At 44.9% G+C, this 22,116-nt stretch overlaps 1 protein-coding gene and 1 long non-coding RNA gene across 10 annotated transcripts in view; one reads left to right on the forward strand and one right to left on the reverse strand.

Annotated features, from left to right (window-relative positions):
* The window catches only part of LOC131901448 (disks large homolog 5-like), a 260,863-nt gene extending 239,233 nt beyond the window's left edge, over positions 1-21,630 (forward strand). For 3 of the 9 annotated variants that reach the window (XM_059252596.1, XM_059252595.1, XM_059252594.1), the window contains 4 exons: positions 15,199-15,382; positions 19,270-19,385; positions 20,334-20,429; positions 20,595-21,630. In XM_059252596.1, coding sequence (XP_059108579.1) covers positions 15,199-15,382; positions 19,270-19,385; positions 20,334-20,429; positions 20,595-20,601 — 403 coding nt within the window. In that variant the 3' untranslated portion in view covers positions 20,602-21,630. Of the gene's footprint in view, positions 1-15,198; positions 15,383-19,269; positions 19,386-20,333; positions 20,430-20,591 lie in introns of all 9 variants that reach the window. The other 6 variants (XR_009376563.1, XR_009376566.1, XM_059252597.1 and 3 more) reach the window with 5 other exon arrangements.
* Positions 1,233-15,612, reverse strand: LOC131901460 (uncharacterized). Its single transcript, XR_009376596.1, has 3 exons — positions 15,482-15,612; positions 4,447-4,554; positions 1,233-1,387 (listed from the first exon to the last, which is right to left on the reverse strand). It is a non-coding gene; the product is annotated as an uncharacterized LOC131901460 (long non-coding RNA).
* Positions 21,631-22,116: the final 486 nt, after the last annotated feature.

Here is a 22,116-nt window from a genome sequence, read left to right on the forward strand (position 1 = left end):
AAAGAATTCAATGAACACAGGTCACATAGCAAATGAAAGTATGGTGTGTTCTGTACTATTTCAACCCATGAGATGCCACTTTATGGCTCCTATGTACTCGAGCTCCTATGTACCTCCAGCTGCTTCTTACACTTGCACTTCTGGCCACAAGCCAGCAAAGGCAGGGTGTTAAGAAGGATGCAGCTGGGACTGAATGAGCTCCCTCAGGAGTCATGCCAGCTAGCTTGCTATGGAGTTCCCACGAGTCTATCATAGGTCTTCACCCACTAGAAATTGTGATGGTTCTTTTGTTTTCAAGTAAGAGATTCTCATTCCAGAGTGCCTATATTGACATGGAGGCTAAAAAGCACATCATGAGCATTTCTGAGGATGGGATGCAATATCATGACAGCTTCATAAATTCCCCCAGGGCATTCCTCATTAGCAGCAAGATGAACAGACTGGCAAAGGGCTATGCTGCCTAAAATGGGGTTCTTAGTCCACAATAGAGAGCACATCTAGATACTGAGATAAGCAACTCTTCATGGTCAACCACAGACCCCTGATTGCAGGGTGAAGAGGGACACATATGCAGAAACACACAAACACATGCACAAGAAAGAGGGATGAGAGAGAGACATAGAGAGAGAAAGAGAGAGAGTCTGAGAGATACAGAGAGAGAGAGAGAGAGAGAGATAGAAGAGAAAGAGAATCAGAGACTGAGAGAGGGAAGGGGGATAGAATGTTCTCAGAGAGATGCCAAATTCATGCATGCAGTTGTATCATCTAAGAGAGGACCAAGAGCAGCAGACATCAGTACCAGGCCTTGCTGCCACATATTAAGATGTGGGACCAGGCCTCTGCAGCTGCTACTGGGATCATCCAGCACACAATATCTTGCCAGGCAAGTAATACAAATTACAGCATTCTCACACTAGCCACCACTTGACAGGATCTCTCCAATTTCATGCTGGGAACTCACACACTACTGCCTAAATTCCTGAGTTATGTGATTGAGGCCACAGGCTCTGGTTTTCATTTGGAGAAAGCAGAACAGTCTATGTCCCCATCTCACTCCTGCCCATGTGTCAGGTTTTGCTTCAGGGAAGCATTTAGAGAAATTGTGTTGGACAATGGGACACCCTAAAGGTGAACCCAGCCTCCCAGAAGCCAATATTTTAGACAAATGAACTAAGGGTGAAATTGTGAAACCAAGACAGTCACCATGGATTTTGAAACCGTAAATACCTCTTGTCCAAGGATCCTTCAGTTACTAAGATGAGGCGATCTCTCAGATCATTCCATTGGGCCGTCATCACCTGGAGCTGAGTGGTCAGGCTCTTCACCTTCTGCTTCACTTGTCTCTTTGTGAGGCTGGTTGGAGTGGGTGGTGGCTCCTTGGAGGCCCCTGTGGGTAGATGAATGAACACAAGTGAACTTGCATTGTGACAAGACATAGAGAATGAACAGGTCACCCTGAGACCTAAGAAGGTGTTTGAGAAAGGATGTAAGCAAGCAATTCAGTGACACCCCAAAGAACTGTGCCCTGGATTAAGATGCCCCTGCCAGGGGTCTCAGGTCTCCCATCTCTCTGAAGGGAGATAGGTGTCTCAGCCAAGTGATTTCCTCTGCTCCTTTAACACATGCTTCAGGTAACTAAGGAGACAGACTCCTCAGGTTTATTAATAGCCCTGGACTCTGCATTCAACTTGGCTGCAGGGTTCACAGAGATAATCAGCCAAATTAGTGGAAACGCTTGAACTGTGGACCAATAGCTGAGGAGCCCCATGAGCCTTCACCCAGTGACTGATGGAAGCAATGCAAAGATGCACAGCTGGGGCCAGCCCGAGCTCCAGGAGTCCAATCGATGAGAGAGAGGAGAGATTCTATGAGCAAGGGACATTGAGATCATGGTGGGGAAATGTATAGAGACGGACAGCCAAACTAGAGGAAACACATGAACTGTGGACCAATAGCTGTGGAGCCCCCATGCTACAGGACTAGGCCCTCTGGATATGTGAGACAGTTGTTTAACTGTCTTGTGGGCCCCCAGGCATTGCAATCATGATCCATCCCTGGTGCAGGAGTGGGCTTTTTGGAGCCCAGTGCCTATGGTGGGACACTTTTTGCAGTCTTGGTGCAGGGAGGAGGGGCTTAGACCTGCCTCAATTGAATGTACCAGGCTCTGCTGACTCCCCATGGGAGACTTTGCCTTGGAGGAGTTGGGAATGGGAGGTGAGTTGTTGGGGGTAATGCTAGGGGACGGAAAGATGGAGGATAGGAGTAATCTGTGGTTGGTATGTAAAATGAATAGAAAATTTAATAAAATAAAAAAAACAACTTCCCATTATGAAGCCTACAGAAATTACTGCCAGAAGATAATATTCAGCTTATTTGATTTAAATTGATGACCACTTTGTCTGTAGGGAACAGAGTGTGGGGTCTTACTGAGCTTTCACACCTTTTTTAACTTGGTCCCGGCTCTGTGAATGTCCAGGGCATACATAAAAGTGTTGGTCCCTAGTCCTCTTTCTCTGGCTAGGAATAGCACACCTGTACCCAGGGAAAGGTTCATGGTCCGATGGGTCCCATGCCTCTCCTACCAGATCACAGAGGTCAACATACAAGTCTGGAAACCAGGTGTCCTTGGGTTCTCTGGCTGAGGAGCTGGAGTTGGCAATGACACTGGTTTCTGCATCAAACTACCAGCCAAATCTGGTTCCAGGGCATGTGAGGGTTGCTGGAGTGGCCCGCCCCCTGGGGGGCTCTCATGAGCAGGACCAGCAGGAGCAGGTTGGGCTTCACTTTTGGTGGAGCTTCAGCTTCAATAGGTTGGAGGGGTGTCTTGATGCCTCCCAGGTCTTGTCCCAGTGTCCTGTTGGAGGGGCAAGTGAGCCTGATGGTTGAGCGTGGGAGTGGTGGATCCAGGCTGCAATGCCATCCACCTTGAGAGTGGTGGGGATGGTCAGGATGACAACATGGGGCCCCTTTCATCTTGGTTCCAAGGTCCTGGACTGGTGTCTGTGGATCAGGACCCAGTCCCCGGGCTGGTAGCTATGGGGCTTAGGAGAAGAGGAGGATGAATCGATGGCCCGCAATTGGGGCCATATGTCCGCTTGTACTTGGGACAGAAATTCAGACTCTTAATGAGATCTGCATCCTCCATCTGCACCACCAGTTCTGTTTGTAGACTAGGTATAAGAGGGGGTGGCTGGCTGTACATGACCTCAAAAGGGGTTAATCCTAGCTAGTAAGTGGAATTCCTTACCCGGAACAAGGCATAGTGGAGAAGAGCCACCCAGTCACTGCCAGTCTCTAAGGCTAATTCAGAAAGGGTCTCTTTTAGGGTCCAGTTCATCCTCTCGACTTGTCTAGAACGTTGGGACCGATAGGCACAGTGTAATTTTCACTCGGCCCCTAATGCAGTAGCTATCACTGGCTTACTTGTGAGATGAAGGCTGGGCTGTTGTCTGACCCAATCAGTTGTCTGACCCATGTCAGTTGCCCGCTTATTCCAATATTTGGATCATGCCACTCAAAGGCAAAGTAGCCCAGGCTGCTCGGGGCGAGTGGAAGACTAAAGAAAGCATCCTTTAAATCCAGAACAGTATACCATTCTATGTCTGGTGGGAGCATACTTAGCAGGGTATATGGGTTAGGTACTATGGTGTCAATGTCTATTACCCTTTTGTTGACTTCCCAGAGATCTTAGACTGGGAGGTAGTCATTTGTTTGTGGTTCCTTAGCCAGTAGGAGGGGTATGTTCCATACAGACTGGACAGGCAGTAAGAACCCCTCTTGCAGAAGTCGCCTTATGTGGGGGGTGATCCCCTTCTTGGACACTAAGGTCATGGGATACTGGCAGACTTTTAAGGGTCTGCATTAGCTTTGAGTTCCACATATATTGGAGTACAATGTTTGGCCAGCCCCATTCCCTGTGTCTCGGCCCAGATGGTTGGAAACTCTCATAGCAGGATGTCCATACTTGGGCTGGGGGCAGACTTTTGCCTATGAAGGTGGTATTCCTTCTCCAAGGGCATTGTTAAAAACACTCCAATGGCTTTTCCATCTGGTTGTTCAATGCAGGTCCCTGCATCTGTGAAATGGATCTGTGCTCTCATATTGGTGAGCAAATTATGCCCCAGCAAGGGGTATGGACATTCACTAATAACCAGGAACAAGTGGGTTACCTGTCCCACTCCCAAGTCCACCATTCTTTGGGTAGTCCATTTATAAGGTTTGGTGCCTGTTGCACCCTGCACCCAGATCTGTTTCCCTGATAGAGGGCCCTCAGGTGTCAGAAGTACTGAACTTTCTGCCCCTGTATCCACCATGAATTGGATAGGTTTCCCCTCCACTCTCAGGGTTACCCTAGGCTCGGGGAGGGGAGCCGAGCCCCATTTCCCCTAGTCACGGTCTTCTTCCAGGGTGGTGAGGATAGGAGTATGCTTCCCTGGCCCTGCCGACCTGCCTCTTTTATTCCTGTTCTTGGAGTACTCTTTAGCCCAATGTCCTTCCTTACAATATGCACACTGGTTCTGCCCCATAGAGGAAGAAGGAAGTCGAAGATAGTAGCTGAAAGAGAGAGAGAGAGTAAAGTAACAATGACCACAATAAAACACTAAATGACTCTAACAATTTCCCATTTCCAAGTACAAGCTGGCACTTCCTCCTGTGGTGGGGGAAGATACCCAAAAATACTCCTAATGGGTCATCTAATGAACAGGAGAGGCTACTGGTCACTTTCCAGAGGAGGCTGCTGAAACCAAACTGTCACCTCTGAGGTGGCCCCAAATGGCTCGGGACCAGGGGATCCCTTGCCCAAATTGGGGAATGAGACATCTCTCTTTCCCTCCAGGTTCACTGTCTAGACACATCTGTCCCAGTGAGAGCCTGAAAAGTACAAATTGGTCGACCAGTACAAAATGAAAGTAACAAGACAGAGACACAAACAAGACAGAGAGCGCTCTTACTGGTAGATGTCAATGGACCTTTGAACCCTTGAGGGTCCTGGTGGGGTCTCTGGGTTTCCCGGTTAGGGAAACAAATGTTATGCCCAGATTGTGTCCCCAAAGAGATCACTGAAGACCGAGGATGCCCAGAATGCAAAAGCAAAGTTTAATTCCCTTAAAGCAGCACAGCAGGGAACTTGTCCCAAACACTCACTCCTAGCTGTGAAACTGAGAGGAGCTCCCCTTTTTTGTAAGGCTAGCTCTTAAAGGCAAAGACCACAAAATTCACTGCCCCTCAACCCACTTCCCTCTCCCCGGTTAGTATCAGTTCCTTTTTTCCCAGTCTTTGATCTCTCATCCTTTTAACAACTATGTCAGGAGTTTTATGAGCTGTCTCTGGAATTGGGATATTTTATGGACAATTAGTCCAGGTGGCCGAACATCCTGACTTTGTAGTTGATATCACCATCTGGGAACCTGAAACTGGCCTGAGTTTTATCTACACTAAGATATCCAGGTTTAAGCTTCTCTTTGTCTGTAGGGAATAGAGTGGGGGTCTTACTGAGGTTTCACAAGCTAGAAAGTGGGTTCACAGCAGCTAGGTGGCAGGCTGAGATCCAAGCTGCTGTTCTGGGCCCTCTGCTTCACAGATTAATTATTAAACCATAGACCTTCCTTATGAATTTTCACTTTGTTTGTTTTTTAAGGCAGATCCATTCATGTTTAAGGAGCACGACAGAGTCCTGAGGCCAATGTGAAGCACTAAAAATTCCCCATGAATGCAGCATTTGCTGCTTGGTCTAGTGGAGAGTAGTGAAATCAGCCATGGTTGCGGCAAATGCAACGACACACAGAGGGAATAATGGGAGCACACGTAATGTGGTGCTCAAACATACCTGCAGGAACAATACCCGTATACATACAAAATGAAATAAATATTAAAAAGGGGGAAAACAAAAATTAAAATAAGATACAAATGCAAGTCAGGGGCTTATAAACTGGCTCAGCAGGTAAAGAGCAGTAAATCAGGAGCTCTTCCAAATTCTTTTTTAAGTCAGAGATACCCTGGTGTTGAGAGATGAAGACAGGCCAGTAGGTAGATGGATGGATGGTTGGATGGATGGATGGATAGATAGATAGATAGTAGATAGAGAGTAGATAGATGGATAGATAGATAGAATTATAGCCCTATTATCCTGATGAACATATAAATACAAGGTTTCAATAAAATATTTGCAAATCAAGCTCAGGATCACATTAAAAAAACATCCACCATGTTCAAGTTGTCTTCACCTCAAACATGCAAGGATAATTCAACATACACAAATCAATGTATTTATTACACCACATAAAATGAATGAAAGACAAAAACAATATGACCCTCTGAGTATATGAAATGATTATATATCAATGATAAATGTCCTGGAATATCTAGGGATATAGAGGATATGTTTCAACATAACAAAGTCATTATACAACAAGCCCACAGCAGCATCATGCTAAATACAGAAAAACACAAAGCAATTCAAAAAAAAGAAGGAAAAATATATTCACTCCTTCCCCTCCTATTCAATATAGTACTTGAACTCTTAGCAAGAGCAATAAGACAACTGAAGGAGATAAAGGGATACAAATGGAAAAGGGAGAAGTCAAAATGCTCTTATTTGCATATGATAGGATTCTAAACAATTAAATCTTAAAATGTATTAGAAGTCCCTTAAGTCTGATAAATAGATTCATAAAAGTGAAGGGTTGCAAAATTAACACACAAAAGTCAGTGGCCTTCCTGTATACCAATCACAAACATACTGACAAAGAAATCAGGGAAATAGTTCCACTCACAAAATGCTTAAAAATATATGAGAAGACATTTTATACAAGCACACTTTAAAAGCATGCTATTAAATACAATATACCACCCTTTCTAAGGAACTTAATAATGTGTCCATAAATGTTCTATTATTGGGCAAAGGATAATTTTTAAAGTGGAACAGGCAGGAGCATTCAGAGATAATTTTAAAAGGGTAAAATAGGGAAGCATGATATATTAGAGAGAAACATGATATATGAGATGGAAAAAAATAAAAAAATACTTTAACAGAGAAATGTAAGCAGTGGGTGTGATTGGTAGAGTTGATATTGCAATAAATTTCAGTGTCCAGAAACTTTGTGATTGGTGAAAAAAGAGGCTACAGGCTGGAAGAAGGATGGACTATGAGAGCATGCCCCGAGAATATGGCAAGTGTTCTAGTTAACATTCTATTGTGATAAAAGTCCAAAAAGCCAATCTAGGAAAGTGAACGGCTAATTCACCTCAAAGGTTGCAGTCCATCATCAATAGAAGCCAAGGCAAGATCCCAAAGCAGGTGCTTGAAATCACACAAAATGTTGTGTACTGCTCTGCTCAGCTAGCTTTCCTCTGAGGCCCAGGATCACAAGCCTAGGGATGGCACTGCCCACAGAGGGCTGAGCCATCCTCCATCAGTTAGCAACAAGAAAATGCCAAAGAATCATGGCTGCAAGCCAGTTTGATGGAGTCAAATCTTCAACTGTGTGTCAAATAGACAGCCAAGATTAGCCATCACAGCAAGCCAGAAGGGGAAAACATAAACCTCAGCTTACTATGAAGAATACTGGCCCTGCATGAATAGGATTATATGTTCAAAATGAAATTTCCATTGTAGGAAAAATGATTCAATATGGTTTATGGCAGAAGTGAAATAATCAGTAAAATGATGAGTGATTATAAGCCCAAGGCACAAAGGAAAAGTTGGTAAATTTGACTACTGAAGCCTCTTCTAAAGGCTGCAGGGTAGCATGGGGAGGACCTGTTGGCTGACAGCACCTTTGACCATCCTTCCAGTGTTTTGTGGAGAGGTTCCTATCAGAAATCCTACCCCTTACTACAGAGACCAGGTCCCATATACAAGCCTGAATCATCAACTGCATGCCAGAGCTTATGTTCTAGAGAAATGGAGGAGTCCATTCTGCTTGATGATTTGGGAAAGGCTGCATCCCATTTTCAGAGCCATGAATGTTGAAAGCTTCTAAAGCAGCACCAGGCACATTGTCTAATGCCAGTATTCTTGGTGGCATACACTGCAGTGCCCAAACTCATGATCCTGGTGTTAGTCCTGAGCTCTGTACAATGATTTAACTCTGGAGTATGATTTGTTTCCTATTGCTGCTGTCTCCAAATCCTGCCTCTTTGACCATCAGAGAAACTTCAAATCTTAATAATCCACTTTGCTTTTAAAGCAACAGGAGGTTTATGACTGCTGTTTACAATGAAGACCTCACATAAATTTTTCCTGGGTCTTCCAATTTAAATAGGAGGTTTTCCTTTCTCAGAATGCATGGAGTGAGCAAGATGTGGTCTGGAGGAGTTCAAGTCCAAATTCACATGGCTCTTTCTGACAAATACAGTGTGTTTGCTTTCTTCTCTTTTCTTTGAAGAGAAACCATTTTCTATCTCTTAGAACCTTTCCACCACAGTTATTACCAGACATAACATAATTATTTGAATTTCAAATCTTCAGTTATAGAGAGAGACCACATTGTTTTGTGTCTGGGTATCTATCTAATCCCCTCCTACCCAATAAAGCAAAGAATGGTATTTCATCCTATTTTAGCCACCCATGATCAAAAAGAGGCCACAAAAAGTCATCATGACCATGAGATCTACAGGTGATTTAGGTATGATTTATATTTATCTTCACTCCTTGTTATCACTCTCTAAGGGAGCCCTTTTCTCATGAATATTAGTGAACAGGGGAATAAGACTGTGATGACTATTCTTGGCTGTCAATGTGACTATATCTGGGATTAACTAACAACCAAAAATGGAGGGCACATCTGTGGGAGATTTCTGCTTATTTTGATGTAGGAAGATCTACTTCTCATCTGAACCTTTGACGTACGAAGTCACACCTATAATTCAGATCTTTAATCCAGATGTAATCTGGACCACTCCTTCTGTTGGAAGCATATAGAAGTACATGGAAGAAGGAAGCTCTTACTCTTTCCCTGCTTGCACTCTCCTTGTTAGAACATCCATTCCTTCACTGACATTAAAGCCTACTTCTTTAAGATTCCAGCATATACTGGACCAGCCGAGACATCCAGTCTAGTGGAGTGAGCATCTACTGGATTCTCGGATTTTCCATTCCTAGCCAGATATTTTTGAATAAGCTAGAGCACAGCTTATAAGCCATTCTAACAAATACCCTTTCCATAGAGAGATTCATTTTGTAACTTCTGTTCTCTATAGAACTCTGGCTAATACACTAGACATGTAGAGAGGAAATTCTAGAACAGTTAGGGTCTCATAACAGTCTCAGCTCACTTACAATTTCTCAGTGGCCATCTTCCCTTAACCTTAGCTTTCCTCAGGTGCTGCTCACTTCAAAGAACTCAACCCTCCTCTTTCACATCATCCTGATCTAATTCCTTGACATGCTTTATTTCTCATATTATTAGGTATGGATGTTAAGGAGGGGAAGAGTCATTCTTAGGCAGTGCTTATAAACTGAGTGTTCAAATAGCCTTGGGTAAAGTCGTGAAAAGATTCTAATGAGGCCGAAGAAATCTCTAGCTTTGGAAGGAGGAGGTGCTGAATGACTTCCCTGTGTCACAAGAGAGACTCCTGGAAAGGAAACCTCAGCTTCTGGTCAGTTCATGGAGAACTAATTAGCAAGGAGGCAAAGACTGTGCCCCATGACATCAGCAGACCCTTTGCTGGGCATTCTGTTGTATCCTGGACAGCTCTTGGAATCCCCAGTGATGTCACTAGTGTTGAAGCAGCACCAACATTCTTTAGGACATTGGTTCATTGACCACAAGTTTGGCCTCTAGACATGTTATCCAGACTCAGAGGTCTATTTGGGAGAGGGAATGGACAGCATGGAGAGACCAGAGTGAGGCAGAAGGAAGCTGGTCCTAGATCTCCCTGGAAAACATGGGGGAATAAGTTGTCCTGGGGAAGACTCAGTGAGTTCTGAGAATGGGCTGGGGAGTTTTCTGAATGTTTTTAGGCTTGAGCCTTCCAGGGATAGGACTCAGGAACTGGGAGCTTCTGGTAAGTAATAGGCCTATCCTGATTCTCTGGGTTCCTAAAGAGCAGACCCAGATCAAGGATCCATGATGATTCGTTTGGCAGAGTCAGGAATTGAAAGGCTGAAACTGCTTTGCTGGGTACCCTGTGCTTTCACTCTGAGTGGGAAAGGAGGCACAGAGGAACTAATGAGATTTCTGTGATATAACTGTGTTTCACATTCACTGGAGTCCTTTCATTGTGTGCCAGTAATAATGGGGAAAGGGGAGTACCCTTGCAAAGCCATAGGTTCTGATACTTTACATTATAACCACTAGCAGGGCAGGATCCACCAAGTGCTACTGTCTTCCAGGGATCCCTAAAGTTTTGAGTTCCCTGTTGTGGGTGGTACACAGATCAGGTCAGCCTGAGAACTGTTAGATTCAGTGGACCTGGACTGAGACTGTCCCCTTCCTGGTAGCTCTGAATGTCCTGGAATGTCAGTGAGGATGGCTTTGTGAATCTAGTGACTATGTTCTGCCCCTGTATGGCTTCTCCATTAACATAAGACTCTGAAGCATAGAGCAAGTGACTTTGGCATCCCTATACTGCCTGAGTGCTTGTGGACAGTAACAATTTTCTCTAGACTCTGAAAGCACATGGCTGAGGGCTCTGCAGCCAATGTGCATCCTCTGAAACTGTGAGTAAGCCTTAAGAAGCTGTCCACTGTGTCACATTGTCTAGGGAGACAGAGGAAACCAGCTGACTTCTAAGACATCCACCCCTCTATAGAGAGATGGGAGAACTGGCATCCACAGAGGGGAGACTCAAGTCTGGGCTTTCAGAACCTGCCTGGGCAAAGTCTCACCTGTCAGTCACTTTCTGAGCATCCTTCAGTGTGTAAGGATTAACTGAGATGAGGTAGCATGTAGGGCAGGTGCTGTGCTTTGACGTCTAGAATTGGGTATTACTGAGATAGCTCACCTTGTCTAGCATGACTTGTTGATGTGATAAAACATCTTAAAGGACATAATTTGCCTCACATCACTCATTTGTTCTGGGATCCACCAAGTATGCTTCTGAACTTCTAGACTTCTGGTGAATTTTCAATCCAGACCAAACATTGTGCTAGTTCTTCATTTCAGAACTGTCAATAAATTTAAAAGTGTGAAGTGTTTCTGTCGGAAAGGTCTATGGTGAAGGACCCCTAATAACCTGTCCTCTTGTGCCCTTTGCCTGCCTCTCTCATGCTCTGATGGATGTTGTAATTTAAGCGGACTGTGTCACCTTTCCTAAGGGCATGTGCATTGTCACAGGAGGCTCCAGTCAAGGAATTTGGCTCTTGTGTAGCTCTAGGTGAAACACCACAGCAGTGACACACTACATACTATCCCCATGACTATGACACATTTGATTTTCTGTACATGCCTTTGCATGTCTGTGTGTAGCCTCTCACTAGCCATTCGTCTCTCTTCAAATTCCACAAGCACTCAGGCAGGAATGGAGCCTTACACTTGTGGGAATGTTTGCTCCTGTGTCTCAGGGCTCACTTGGAGAGCCCCAGTCCTTATCATCTCCAGCCTGACATGTCACTAGTTGATCACACATTTGCTCACATCATGAGGGCTGGAATGTATTCTGCTGATGATTTGGGGTAATTTTCCTCATTAACTATGGGACTTTCCTTTGTTCTGACAAGGCACCCACAACCTTCAACACACCCACATACTATAACAGTCTTGGGGATTCTCCACAATTTGCTTGTTCACATCAGCGGACCGATTTTCTTCTCCACCATCCCGACCTAATACCCTAGCAACCTTTATTTCTCATGTTATTGGTTAGAGATCTGAAGAATTGATGAGCCATTTCATCGGATGTGTTTGGAATAGAGACTTCAACTTCCCATACATGAACTAGTAAAAATATTCAAATGAAGCATAGAGAAGAGATCTGTGGCTTTGTAAAGACAATGTACTGAAGTACTTTCCTTATGTTTCTGGAAAGGCTCCTGAGAAGGGCAACATGGCTTTTTGTGCATTGCAGAAGAGCTGGTTAGTTGATAGATGAGGCCTCATGGAGATGGCCCTGGTAGTCCCTTCTCTGGAAATTCTGTTGTATCCTGGAGAGCCCGTGGTATTCTCTGTGATGCCTGTAGGGTATTTGTTCAGTGTCCATAGACATGTGTGTAAGGCTGAGATGGCTGCTTGGGAGAGAGGATAGAGAACACGGACTGACCAGAGAGAGGCAAAGGAAGCTTGCCTTTGGTCTTAGTCTCAAACCTGGAGGAATAAATGGTTTGGTGAAGAAAATGAATCCTGAGCAGGGGATAGCGAGCTTCTTGGAGGAGGTGAACTTGAGCTGAGGCTCAGCATCCGGGAGCTTCTGGGAAGCAATGGGCCTATCCTGTTTCTCTGGGCTTCTTAAGAGCTGACCAAGAGTCAAGAGTCTTTTATGGTCACATTAAGAAAGCCATGAATTATTCAGGCTGCAGCTGCTTTTCTGGAAACTCCTTCATTTCATTCAGACTGGCAAAGAGGGACAGAAGGAACTGATTGACTAATGAGCTGTCCCTCTCTGGGTAGGGTATTGCTTCACTTTATCCTAGTGGATGCCTACAGTTTGCATGGGAATCTGATGCTAATAAAAACGGAGGGAAATTCTCCTGGCCATCTACCTGGGCCTCAGACATTCAGATGCTTTGGTCCTGGGCACATGTGATCAGGATTTGGTGCTGCTAAGCTTTAGGGACATCAAGTCTTACCTGCATCACATCAGATATGAGCTGACACTATCCTACAAATCTACATGGCTGGGATACATTATGTCTTCCAGGGCCAGGGGACTGCACTAGGGAGTGAGGCACAAGCCTAGCCTTGCTGGTTGAGGACAGAGACATAGATCATGGGTACCAGTTTGAGGATAGCTGCCCTGCTCTTTGAGAGTTTCACTGGGTCCTTAGCATTTCCTCTACCTCGGACTTCTTGGGACTCATCATGGACTCTATTAACCTTAAGCCATTCAAGTATACAAGTTCACTTTTCTTTATCTACCTGCAGGGACTATAGAGGAGCCACCATCCCAAATCTCCACCTCCACTGAGCAGGAGGAGCAGATGAAAAAAATAGAGAAACTCACAAGCCAGCTACATAATATGACATGTGAGAGAAATGAGCTGCGTGGAATCCTAGCCAATTACACCAACAAGGATTTGAACAACAGGTAGTCATTAGGCCCAGTTCTCTGCTGACCATCTTGATACCACAGTATCAAGCCCAGGTTTCCTGAGGAACAGGAGACTGTACATCCAGGGTGTCCTGGTGCCTAAACTAAACTTCCTGAGTGCATTCAAGAGGCAGAACCTGGACCCTGGGTAGGAGTGAGATGGGGACACAGGCTGTTCTGTTTCCTACAAATGAAAAGCAGAGCCTATGGCCTGAATCATAGTCTGGGGATAGGGACAGTAGTGTGAAAGCTCTCAACATGCATTTCAAGATGCCTTGACAAATGTTGGCTTGTGGGAGATGCTAGGTCCTGTTTGTTTGTTGTGAGTCTTTGTACTTGACCAGTGGATGTTTGTGTCTAAAAGCTCCTAGCAGCAGCTGGGGTGAGGGACCTTGTCCCATTCATCCATCTCAGTTTGTAGCAGGAAGGCCTGGAGCTCCTCACTGCTTCTTTCTGGTCTTCTGCCTTATACTCTGAAATAGTGACACCTCCCTATATTTATTGGGGATCTTGATTGTATGTGGTGTGTGTGTCTGTCTGTCTGTCTGTCTGTCTGTATGTATGTATGCATGTATGTATGTATGTGTGTGTGTGTGTGTGTGTGTGTCTGTGTGTCTGTGTGTCTGTGTGTCTGTGTGGGTCTATGTGCTCCTGAGTGTCCGGGCTCTGTGGCATGGTCTAAGAATTTTACACAGTTTCCAGCAGATGGCACTGCTGAGGCCAGGGAAGCCCACTTTGAGCAGCACGCTTCTTGGGCACTGTGCTCATCTTGGTGGAACATTGGAATTCCCAGTGGAGTTTATAAAGCCATCCTGAAACTGGGACTCCTCCCTGCAAATTCTCATTGTGTGCTCTGGTCCTCTGTGCAGCAATAGACACCAAATATGTGAATCCCTGTTGTGAAGACAGGAGAAATGTCATCATAGGTTTCTGGTGGGCCCAGATATGTGGCACAGACTCCTGGGAAGTTCTTAGAGAGCTAATCTATAACTCTAGGCCCACTGAGGGAGCTCATGTATCCCTGGCACCCCTCTTTGGACCAGCTGCATCTTCTGGCTCAGGGACAGGATGGGAAATTTAGTAAGCAACAGGAGGTCCCAATGTGTAAGTGCCAGGCTGTGGCATCCATTGGGCTGGGATAGTCCATTACCTACCCTTATTCATGTAATCCTTGTGGCCTGTGTTCATGAAATTCTTTTCTCCTTGGCCCATGCCCTACTACAGGCTGAATTTTGAGCTTGAGATGCTCAAAATGGAGCATAAGCAGGTGATGTCTGACCTGCAGAAATTGCCCATAGAGATCATTGATGCCTTGGACAAGTGCACGTGGATGATTGAGGAGACTGAATCCTTCAGGTAAGTGCCTGATTTATCTTGAGAGGAACTGTCTCTGCCCTTCTTTGTCCTTGACCCAAAGTGAGGGCTCTGGTTCCAGCCTGTCTGCCTCTTAGCAAGCAGCCTGCCTTGTGGCCCTTGGACTTGCGCATCTTGGACTTAGTTTTGCTAAGTGTGGAAAAACACAGAGGCCCTACCATCATTGTCCTGCCAGCCTTGGGAGCCTTAGACAGAAAAATGGTTTGCACCATGAAGGGGATGTGTGGCAGCCCAGGTTTCTGGGCACTGGCAGGGGCTTCACAGACCTGGTTTCCATGGGACCTGTAGACAGAATTTATTCCTGTTGGGACTTCTTCCCTCCTTCTGAGAGCGTTTTCCCTCTACCTGCTGGTGTTTTCCCAATATCATGATCAGTTAAGCACAGTTGTGGGCTGCACCTTGTTCTCAGAGGCACAGGATCCCTTTTGGCATCAGGATTTTCAGAAGTAGTTTGAATCTCTCTGGAATTTGGTTACTCTCTGGATTTGGCCTGCCTCCGAGTGATGCTGACTTGGCAATTGAGAGCTCCGTTCTTGGGCTGTCTGCGGTCTGGGACTTTTCAGAGTTGGTGGTATTTGGGGGTAGGAATGGCAAATAAGGTTCTCTAGGGCTCACCATATTTTGGCGGTTGTACAGTTACCTCCACAGCCAGGTCCTTCGAGATTGGACTCAGCTGAAGGAGAGTGTACATGTGTTGAGACTGAAGAACGGACTGCTGTGGAAGGAGCAGATTGAAATGCAAGAGTCCTGTGAGGAGCTGAAGAGGCTCTTGAAGGAGGCCCATGAGATGATCTGTGACCCTTCTGCTGAGCAGCAGCAGGTAAGCTGAGGCAGCAGGGGCAGGTGCCCACCTTCCAACCATAAACATAGAGACACCCATATACCATCCACCCATCCATCCAGACTCCCATCTACATACCATCCAAGTGTTGATTTCTGTGATCATTCCAAGGTCTTTCTGGAGAGTTAGCCTCTTGCAAGAAACTGGATAATTGTCAAGCAAACCTTCCTGCTCTCCTAGAAGATGCAGTACATTCAGAGAGCTGGGTCAGTCACAAATTACACACCTACGTGTCATTATGATCAGAGGGCTGCTGTGCAGGGAGGTACTTAGGGAACATCACAAAGCTTTCATTGTTGATGTCAGTGGCCTGTGGCTCATTTGCTTTGCAAAGGTCATGTGAGATCACAGGGACGAAGCAGCCTTCAAGGACTAGAGCCCAGTGCCAGTGCAAAGTGAGTGGTTCTCATTGTCAACGTTTTGGGTGGCATGTGGCCTTCTCCTTTCTTCCTGCATCCCAATGTGTTCTTTTTCTTGCCAAGCTCTTGGTTCATAGTGACAGAAGCCTTAGTACCACCTTGTCAGTCCTTTTTCTGGGCATGGTGCTGGACAGTTCTCTGGGAGCATCCTGGAGTTTCCAGTCCAGAGCTGCCTGAATGACCATACATGTGGGAGGACTTTGACAGGGTGAGGGTTGGGGTGACAGATTTGAAGCTTCAAGAGAACATTTTCCCCAATCCCCTCAACATAGTCTAAATAAGCTGTGTGCTGCCCTATGAAGTTTTAGGCCTCAAGGGATGCATTGCTATATTGTAGGTCTCAGTTGAAACACATGATTATCATAGTCTAAATTCAACTGTTTATTCAGCATGATGTCCTGTTCATTGTTTCCTGCTCACTTCTGATTTCTGTGGTCTATGTGTGATCTATGCAGATGAGTGTAAATGTGTACGTTGGTGGGTGTCTTCAGAGGCTACATAGTGAAATCCCATGTTGTCATCCATTGCTCACTCTCTTATTCCCTGGAGCTCAGGCCTTTCTCTGAACCTGAAATTTTCTGTTTGGGCTAATCTGGCTGGCCAGCACTCTTTGGATCTCCTGTCCTCCAAGGCAGACCTTCTGTCTTGTTTGTTCTCATCCAATTCCTACAACTTTCAATTGCTCAGAAAGAGGAAGGATGTGGTAGCTTTCTCTTTCTTCATTTACTTTTATTGTTTTGATGTTAATGTATTTTCTAATAAATAACAAAAGTCACACAATACAGATGTTTTAAAATAAACAGTAGGCACAGAGCTTAAAACCACAGGAAATGTCTGGTTTGTCTCATTGACTTCACAACAGAGAATCCCACAGTGCATCTTCTTGTTGACATTGTTTTTCTACATCATGTGCATGACTGTATCTTAGAACAGATTCCCTCTCAGAGCTGTGTAGAGTGCTGCATTCCTGAAAAGCAGTGCAGGTCACTTCACTGGCCTCCTTCTGACTGACATTGGAGCTGTTTTCATATCACATGCACTGCAACCTGTTATAAACTTCCTGGGTTTTGACCATGGGTCACTTTCTTTTTCTTGAGCTACGCAGGGTCTTCTGTGGAGGAGCCAGGGTAGGTTTAATAGAGAGACTGTGATGGATCAACTTGGAACCTGTGGGATCAGTGAGTCTTGGGATAGATAAAGCTCATGAAAGTAAAAGTAAGGGCAGACCAGGGTAGCAGAGCCTGGCTGAGTCTAAGAGTCTTGTAGACAGCAGCATGGACCCACTCCCCCGTTGCAGCAGACTTTCTGAAAGGCAGCCTTTTCTACCTGACCATTCTGGGATCAGAAGTGTGTGTGTGTGTGTGTGTGTGTGTGTGTGTGTGTGTGTGTGTGTGTGATGCATTTCCATACATCTCTGTTTGTGTGTGTGGACCTATATGTGTGTTTTTGTGTGTCTCTGTTTGTGTGTGTGGACTTACGTGTGTTTTTGTATGTCTCTGTTTGTGTCTACTGCCTCTTGTGTGCATGATAGTGTCACTTTGTGTGTGTGTGTGTGTGTGTGTGTGTGTGTGTGTGTGTGTGTTTGTGTGCTGGGTGTTTTCTGTGTGATGCATTTCTGTATATCTCTCTGTGTGTGGACCTATATTTGTGTTTTTATGTGTCTCTGTGTGTGTCTGCCACCTCTTGTGTGCATGATAGTGTCACTTTGTGTGTGTGTGTATGTGCTCATGTCTGGTTGTGTGTGTCTATGGTTCCTGTATGTATAGGTTTAAGTGCTTGTGTGTGTATGTCTGTGTGTATGGATGCTTATATGTGCAAGTATGTGTTTGGATGCATCAATATGTTCACTTTTTTGTATGTGAAACATCTTTAATGATGATGGAGTCCAACTTTGTTGAAAAAGTACTGTGCACACTCACTTTGCATCCTTCTAATATTGTATGCTGCTGCCCATCTTTCCACATGTCCACCTAGCTCACTAGAACAAAGGGACAGAAAAACTACTTTAGGCCAATGGTTTTCAGGTAATTGTAGAGGGAATAATATTTATTACAAAAAAAGTCTTGGGAGCACACCAAAGAAATATGGTACATGAAGTTTAGGAGGAGGTCACTGTGGCAAATCAAGGTGTCTGAGAGGCAAGATAGGCTGACTGAAGATTTGTGTCCCTTCTCTGCTCTGAGTGAATGGTGACTGCACACTCAATGGTCAGGTGGCTCACTGTGTCTTCTGGTGCCCTGTCTTGTCCTCATCCGCATTGCCTGCTACCACTTTCTTTCCACCTTTGCCTAACTTTTCTCAGTTATCATTTTCCTTGAAGGTAGGACTGGATGTTATTTGTTGAGGGATTCTGATTTACAATGTGGTTCTAGCTGCATCTAAGTTCATCAGAAATTACCTAGCCGGGCTGTGGTATGAGAATGGGGCTGTCTCAGTGCACACACTAGACTCATGATGGTCTAAAGCACTCACCACATGCTGTAGCACTCAGTAACTGCTTTTCTTCAAAATTCTTCATTCTGCGTTAAAATCAGCCTCATGGAGGGTTGGGAGCAATGAGGACTCTCAGACATTGCTGGTGGTATAACATAATATAGCACAGTGAGAAGCCACAGACTCTTCTTCAGAAAGTTAAACTGCAGTTCACAGGTGAACCAGTGATTCCAGAACATGAAGTAGGTGTCCAAGGAGAAGCTAGGGGACATTAGTGTTGTAGCAGCATTCCTCAGAGTAGCCTCAAAGTAGAAACTATCTAGATGTCTACATTCACTGAGTGAAAAAGTACAATGTGATTGAGCCCTTCCATGAATCGTTCAGCATGAAATAATACATGTAATCATTTGGCCCTGATATACTCAGCCTTTTGTTGCTCAAAGAAATCCTTGACACAATCACCTTACAGGAAGGAATTACTGATTTTGATTCTCTGTTGTGGAAATTCTCTAGGTTCCTGGGCTCGTGGGTTTTCTAGTTTTCTCTGACATGAGGCAGCCTGTGGTTAAGGGTGTTCCTTTTGGAGGAAGTTGCTCACCTTGGGGCCAACTGGGAATTAGTGAATAAGATCAGTGAGCTGCTCCAATTGTCCTGTGCTGGGGAACATTCCTATATTGCACAGCCTGGGGAACTTCCTAAGCAGGGTTGGCTAACCAACCAGTACCTGAGAGGTCCACAAGTCTGTGCATTAGTTTCACAGGAGAGGCATTTCAGTGATTGAGCTGCCTATTTCTCATGGCCACTGTATTCTTCTCTCATCCTACAAAAGTTAATCTTCTTCTCAATAGTATCCCTGGTGATTGCTCCTTATATTAACATTAGCTGGGAAATTAAACATGTTACTGCATTAGAGTGTGGTTGTATGTGTGCACACATGTACTTGTGTGTGTTCATGAGTTTGTGTGCATATGAGTGAGCAAGCCTCCACTGAGAACACAGTCTTCTAATGAACAGGAGCAAGAGAGTCTGGATGAAATACTGAAGGACCTGCTGAAGCAGAAGGAGCTGGTCACCCAGCAAAGGGACTTGGCAGAAAAGCTACAACATCACTTCAGTGTCACTGAGATGAGGTAGGAGCCAAGGCTTGGAGGAGTGGTTAGAACCATGTACATCACCTGTATCTGGATCTCTGTCCTTTTGGGATTCCCACCATCTGAATAGCTCCCAGCCACAGCCAGGGAAAGAACACCTCAGGGTATTGTGCTGGCCCAGTCAATAAGAACTTCTACAGGAAACACTATATTTGTTCCGCAGTGTTTCTGGGGAGTGTGTATCCCTTATTCCCTTCTGAGCTCTCTGATATCTTCTTAGTACCTTGTCCCCTGTGTCTCCCAACAAATCTCCCTATGGTAGTCCTCAACCTAGCAGGAGAAGCATTAGTTGTGGAGGACAGTGTGTGCTCCTGTCACTTTATTTTCCTTCCAGAACATCATCTTTAGAGAGAAGGTCCTACCTTTGCACAGATCTGCATGCAGCACACTCCTGCAGATTACAGGTTCTCTGCAGTGTGCATCTCTTTCCTGTGAAAAGATTTTTCTGTTATAAGAAGATTTAGGGGTTGAGGAGTTGAACCTAGGCAGGTTTGTATACTGAAGGAATAATCAGATCCTTCACTGCTTTTATTTTTTAGGATCCCCTAGAGGGTCTACATTCAGTTTCCCATATTGCTCACATTCACCTGGTATCTAATCAAGGCCATGCCTATCTGACCTGAACTGTAACTCAGACATTGGTACACTGTTATCTTTCCAAATAATGTATCTAGACTACTGGAGAAATGTATCCACTTCCTTGCCCAGCACAGTGTAGTGCTCAAATCATCTTCTAGTAGATTTTAAAAGCTGAGAATAAAATGCAGGCTCAGTTGTACTCTGACCCTTCTCCCTTGGGGAATGTGGGGAATGACCTCAGCTGAAAGGTCATGCTGGATTGTCCAGCTGACTAGAGCTGGTTCAGGCTCAACAGCTGACATGGCAGGTCCCCACCAGGCCTGTTCCCTAACTGCCTTCCTTCTCTAGGTCAGAAAATCTCCAGTCTGAGTTTGAACAGGCACAGCCTAGGATGAGAGCCTCCTGCAGACAAAGCTGCTGCATCAGGAGCAATAAGTGTCACAGGCAAGTGAGCCACCCTTATATCCCATCCCCAGCAAACATGGTGTTGGTGGGGGACTGGGGGATCTTGACTTTGGCTTTCAGTGTGAATAGGCCCTGATTTTTTTTTAGCCTGTGGCGCAGTCAGGCTGCTTCTGGGTCTGAATGCCTTTCCTTCTCACATAGCAGATCTTGAGAGAACTGAGGAGGCCAAAGAAGCCAAAGATGCCTTGAACCCATGAAGCTCTCCACCTCAGATCGAGGTCTGCTCAGAAGACATCCCTTATAGCTGTGATCTCACCAGTGAGGAAAATACCATCTGACCTCCAGGTGATCAAGCCCCTGTCAATAGGTCTGTTGACTCTACTTCTAAAGAAAAGAAAGCATCACAAATGAACTTGAGACAGAAAAACCTGAGACAAGAATTATTGGGAACCCTGACATTCAACAGCAAGTGGCCCCTGTGAGGGCTACAACAACATGGAGGGTAGAGATGTTGGTCAGCAAGACATTTTCTGACAGATTAATGTGAAAGTTTTTGGCAAGCTGACTTAGTCCTCAGCCTTCTCTAGGTGGAGGGGAATCTGTCATGGAAGACTGTTGATGTCAAGCTGTTCCTGACAGACTACACCAAAAACCATCATTTTTATTCTCCAGGCCAGTTCTGAAGCTGACTCCATGTCCTGCACAAGTGTTGCTGAAGATAATGCACCAAAGCGATCTCCACAGTCCATCATTCCCCGGGTTAGACACTTTTCCTGCATATTTAAAATCAATGGGTATGTCTCCATTTCTCAGCCTCAACTGAATTGCCTGGTCCTGAGAAAGGATTTATAGAAGACATCTGAGTTACCCTTTGATGTTTCTTGGTACTCAGATGCTGCCCACATATTTGTGGGGTCTCTAGTAAGCACACAAGAGTCTGTATGCTGAACGAATCAAATAGTGACCAAGACATTGCAGAATCAGCAGTGTGTGATAATTTATCAAAAGCTTCCCAGAGGGGCACAAAGAATGCTCTAGAAAATGTCTCATCCTTAGTCTCAGTGAAGGCTTGGCCTACAAAGCCTGAAGGAGGCATGACTATACTAGTTTTGAAAAGGCGTTTTACAATCGCTGACTGCCTTCCTACCATGTTTCCAAGGCCAGCCACAGGCTGTAGGTCTGTGCTGCTAAATGTGCAGCAAGAGAATGCTACTGACCTTAATTGTTTTTGTTTGGTTTTTGGTTGGGTTTTGTTTGCTTTGGGTTTTTTTGTTTTTTTGTTATAGATTGAGGTTTTGCTATTTATTTGTTCTTTTCTTTTGTTCATTTGTTATTTGGGTATTTTGATAAGGCTGTTCACTGTTTATATTGACTGCTCCCTTTAAGCCCCTATTGAGTAATATTACTGTATTTGTATTAATAATAAAGTGATTTTGAACTTTTCTGTCTTAGAACCTGTTTCTTTGGTTAGGTGTGTTGTCTCACTCCAGTACCCCAGAACCTCCTGTAACACCAGAACGCTTGTGTGCCCAGCTTGGGCTACAGAGTAGGTTCCCAGGCAGCCAGAGCTACACAGGGCTTTGGATGTGGATGGTGTTGTCAACTCTGTGGATTCCCATTGCATGATGGAAAATGTATCCATACTGTATTCTTGTGGTCATATATTTAGCTCTCTCTAACTATAGCATTCTGTATACCCACTTCATGATGTGAACATGTGCACCAC

Source organism: Peromyscus eremicus, unplaced genomic scaffold (genome assembly GCF_949786415.1).
Source record: "Peromyscus eremicus unplaced genomic scaffold, PerEre_H2_v1 PerEre#2#unplaced_83, whole genome shotgun sequence".
NCBI lineage: Eukaryota > Metazoa > Chordata > Mammalia > Rodentia > Cricetidae > Peromyscus > Peromyscus eremicus.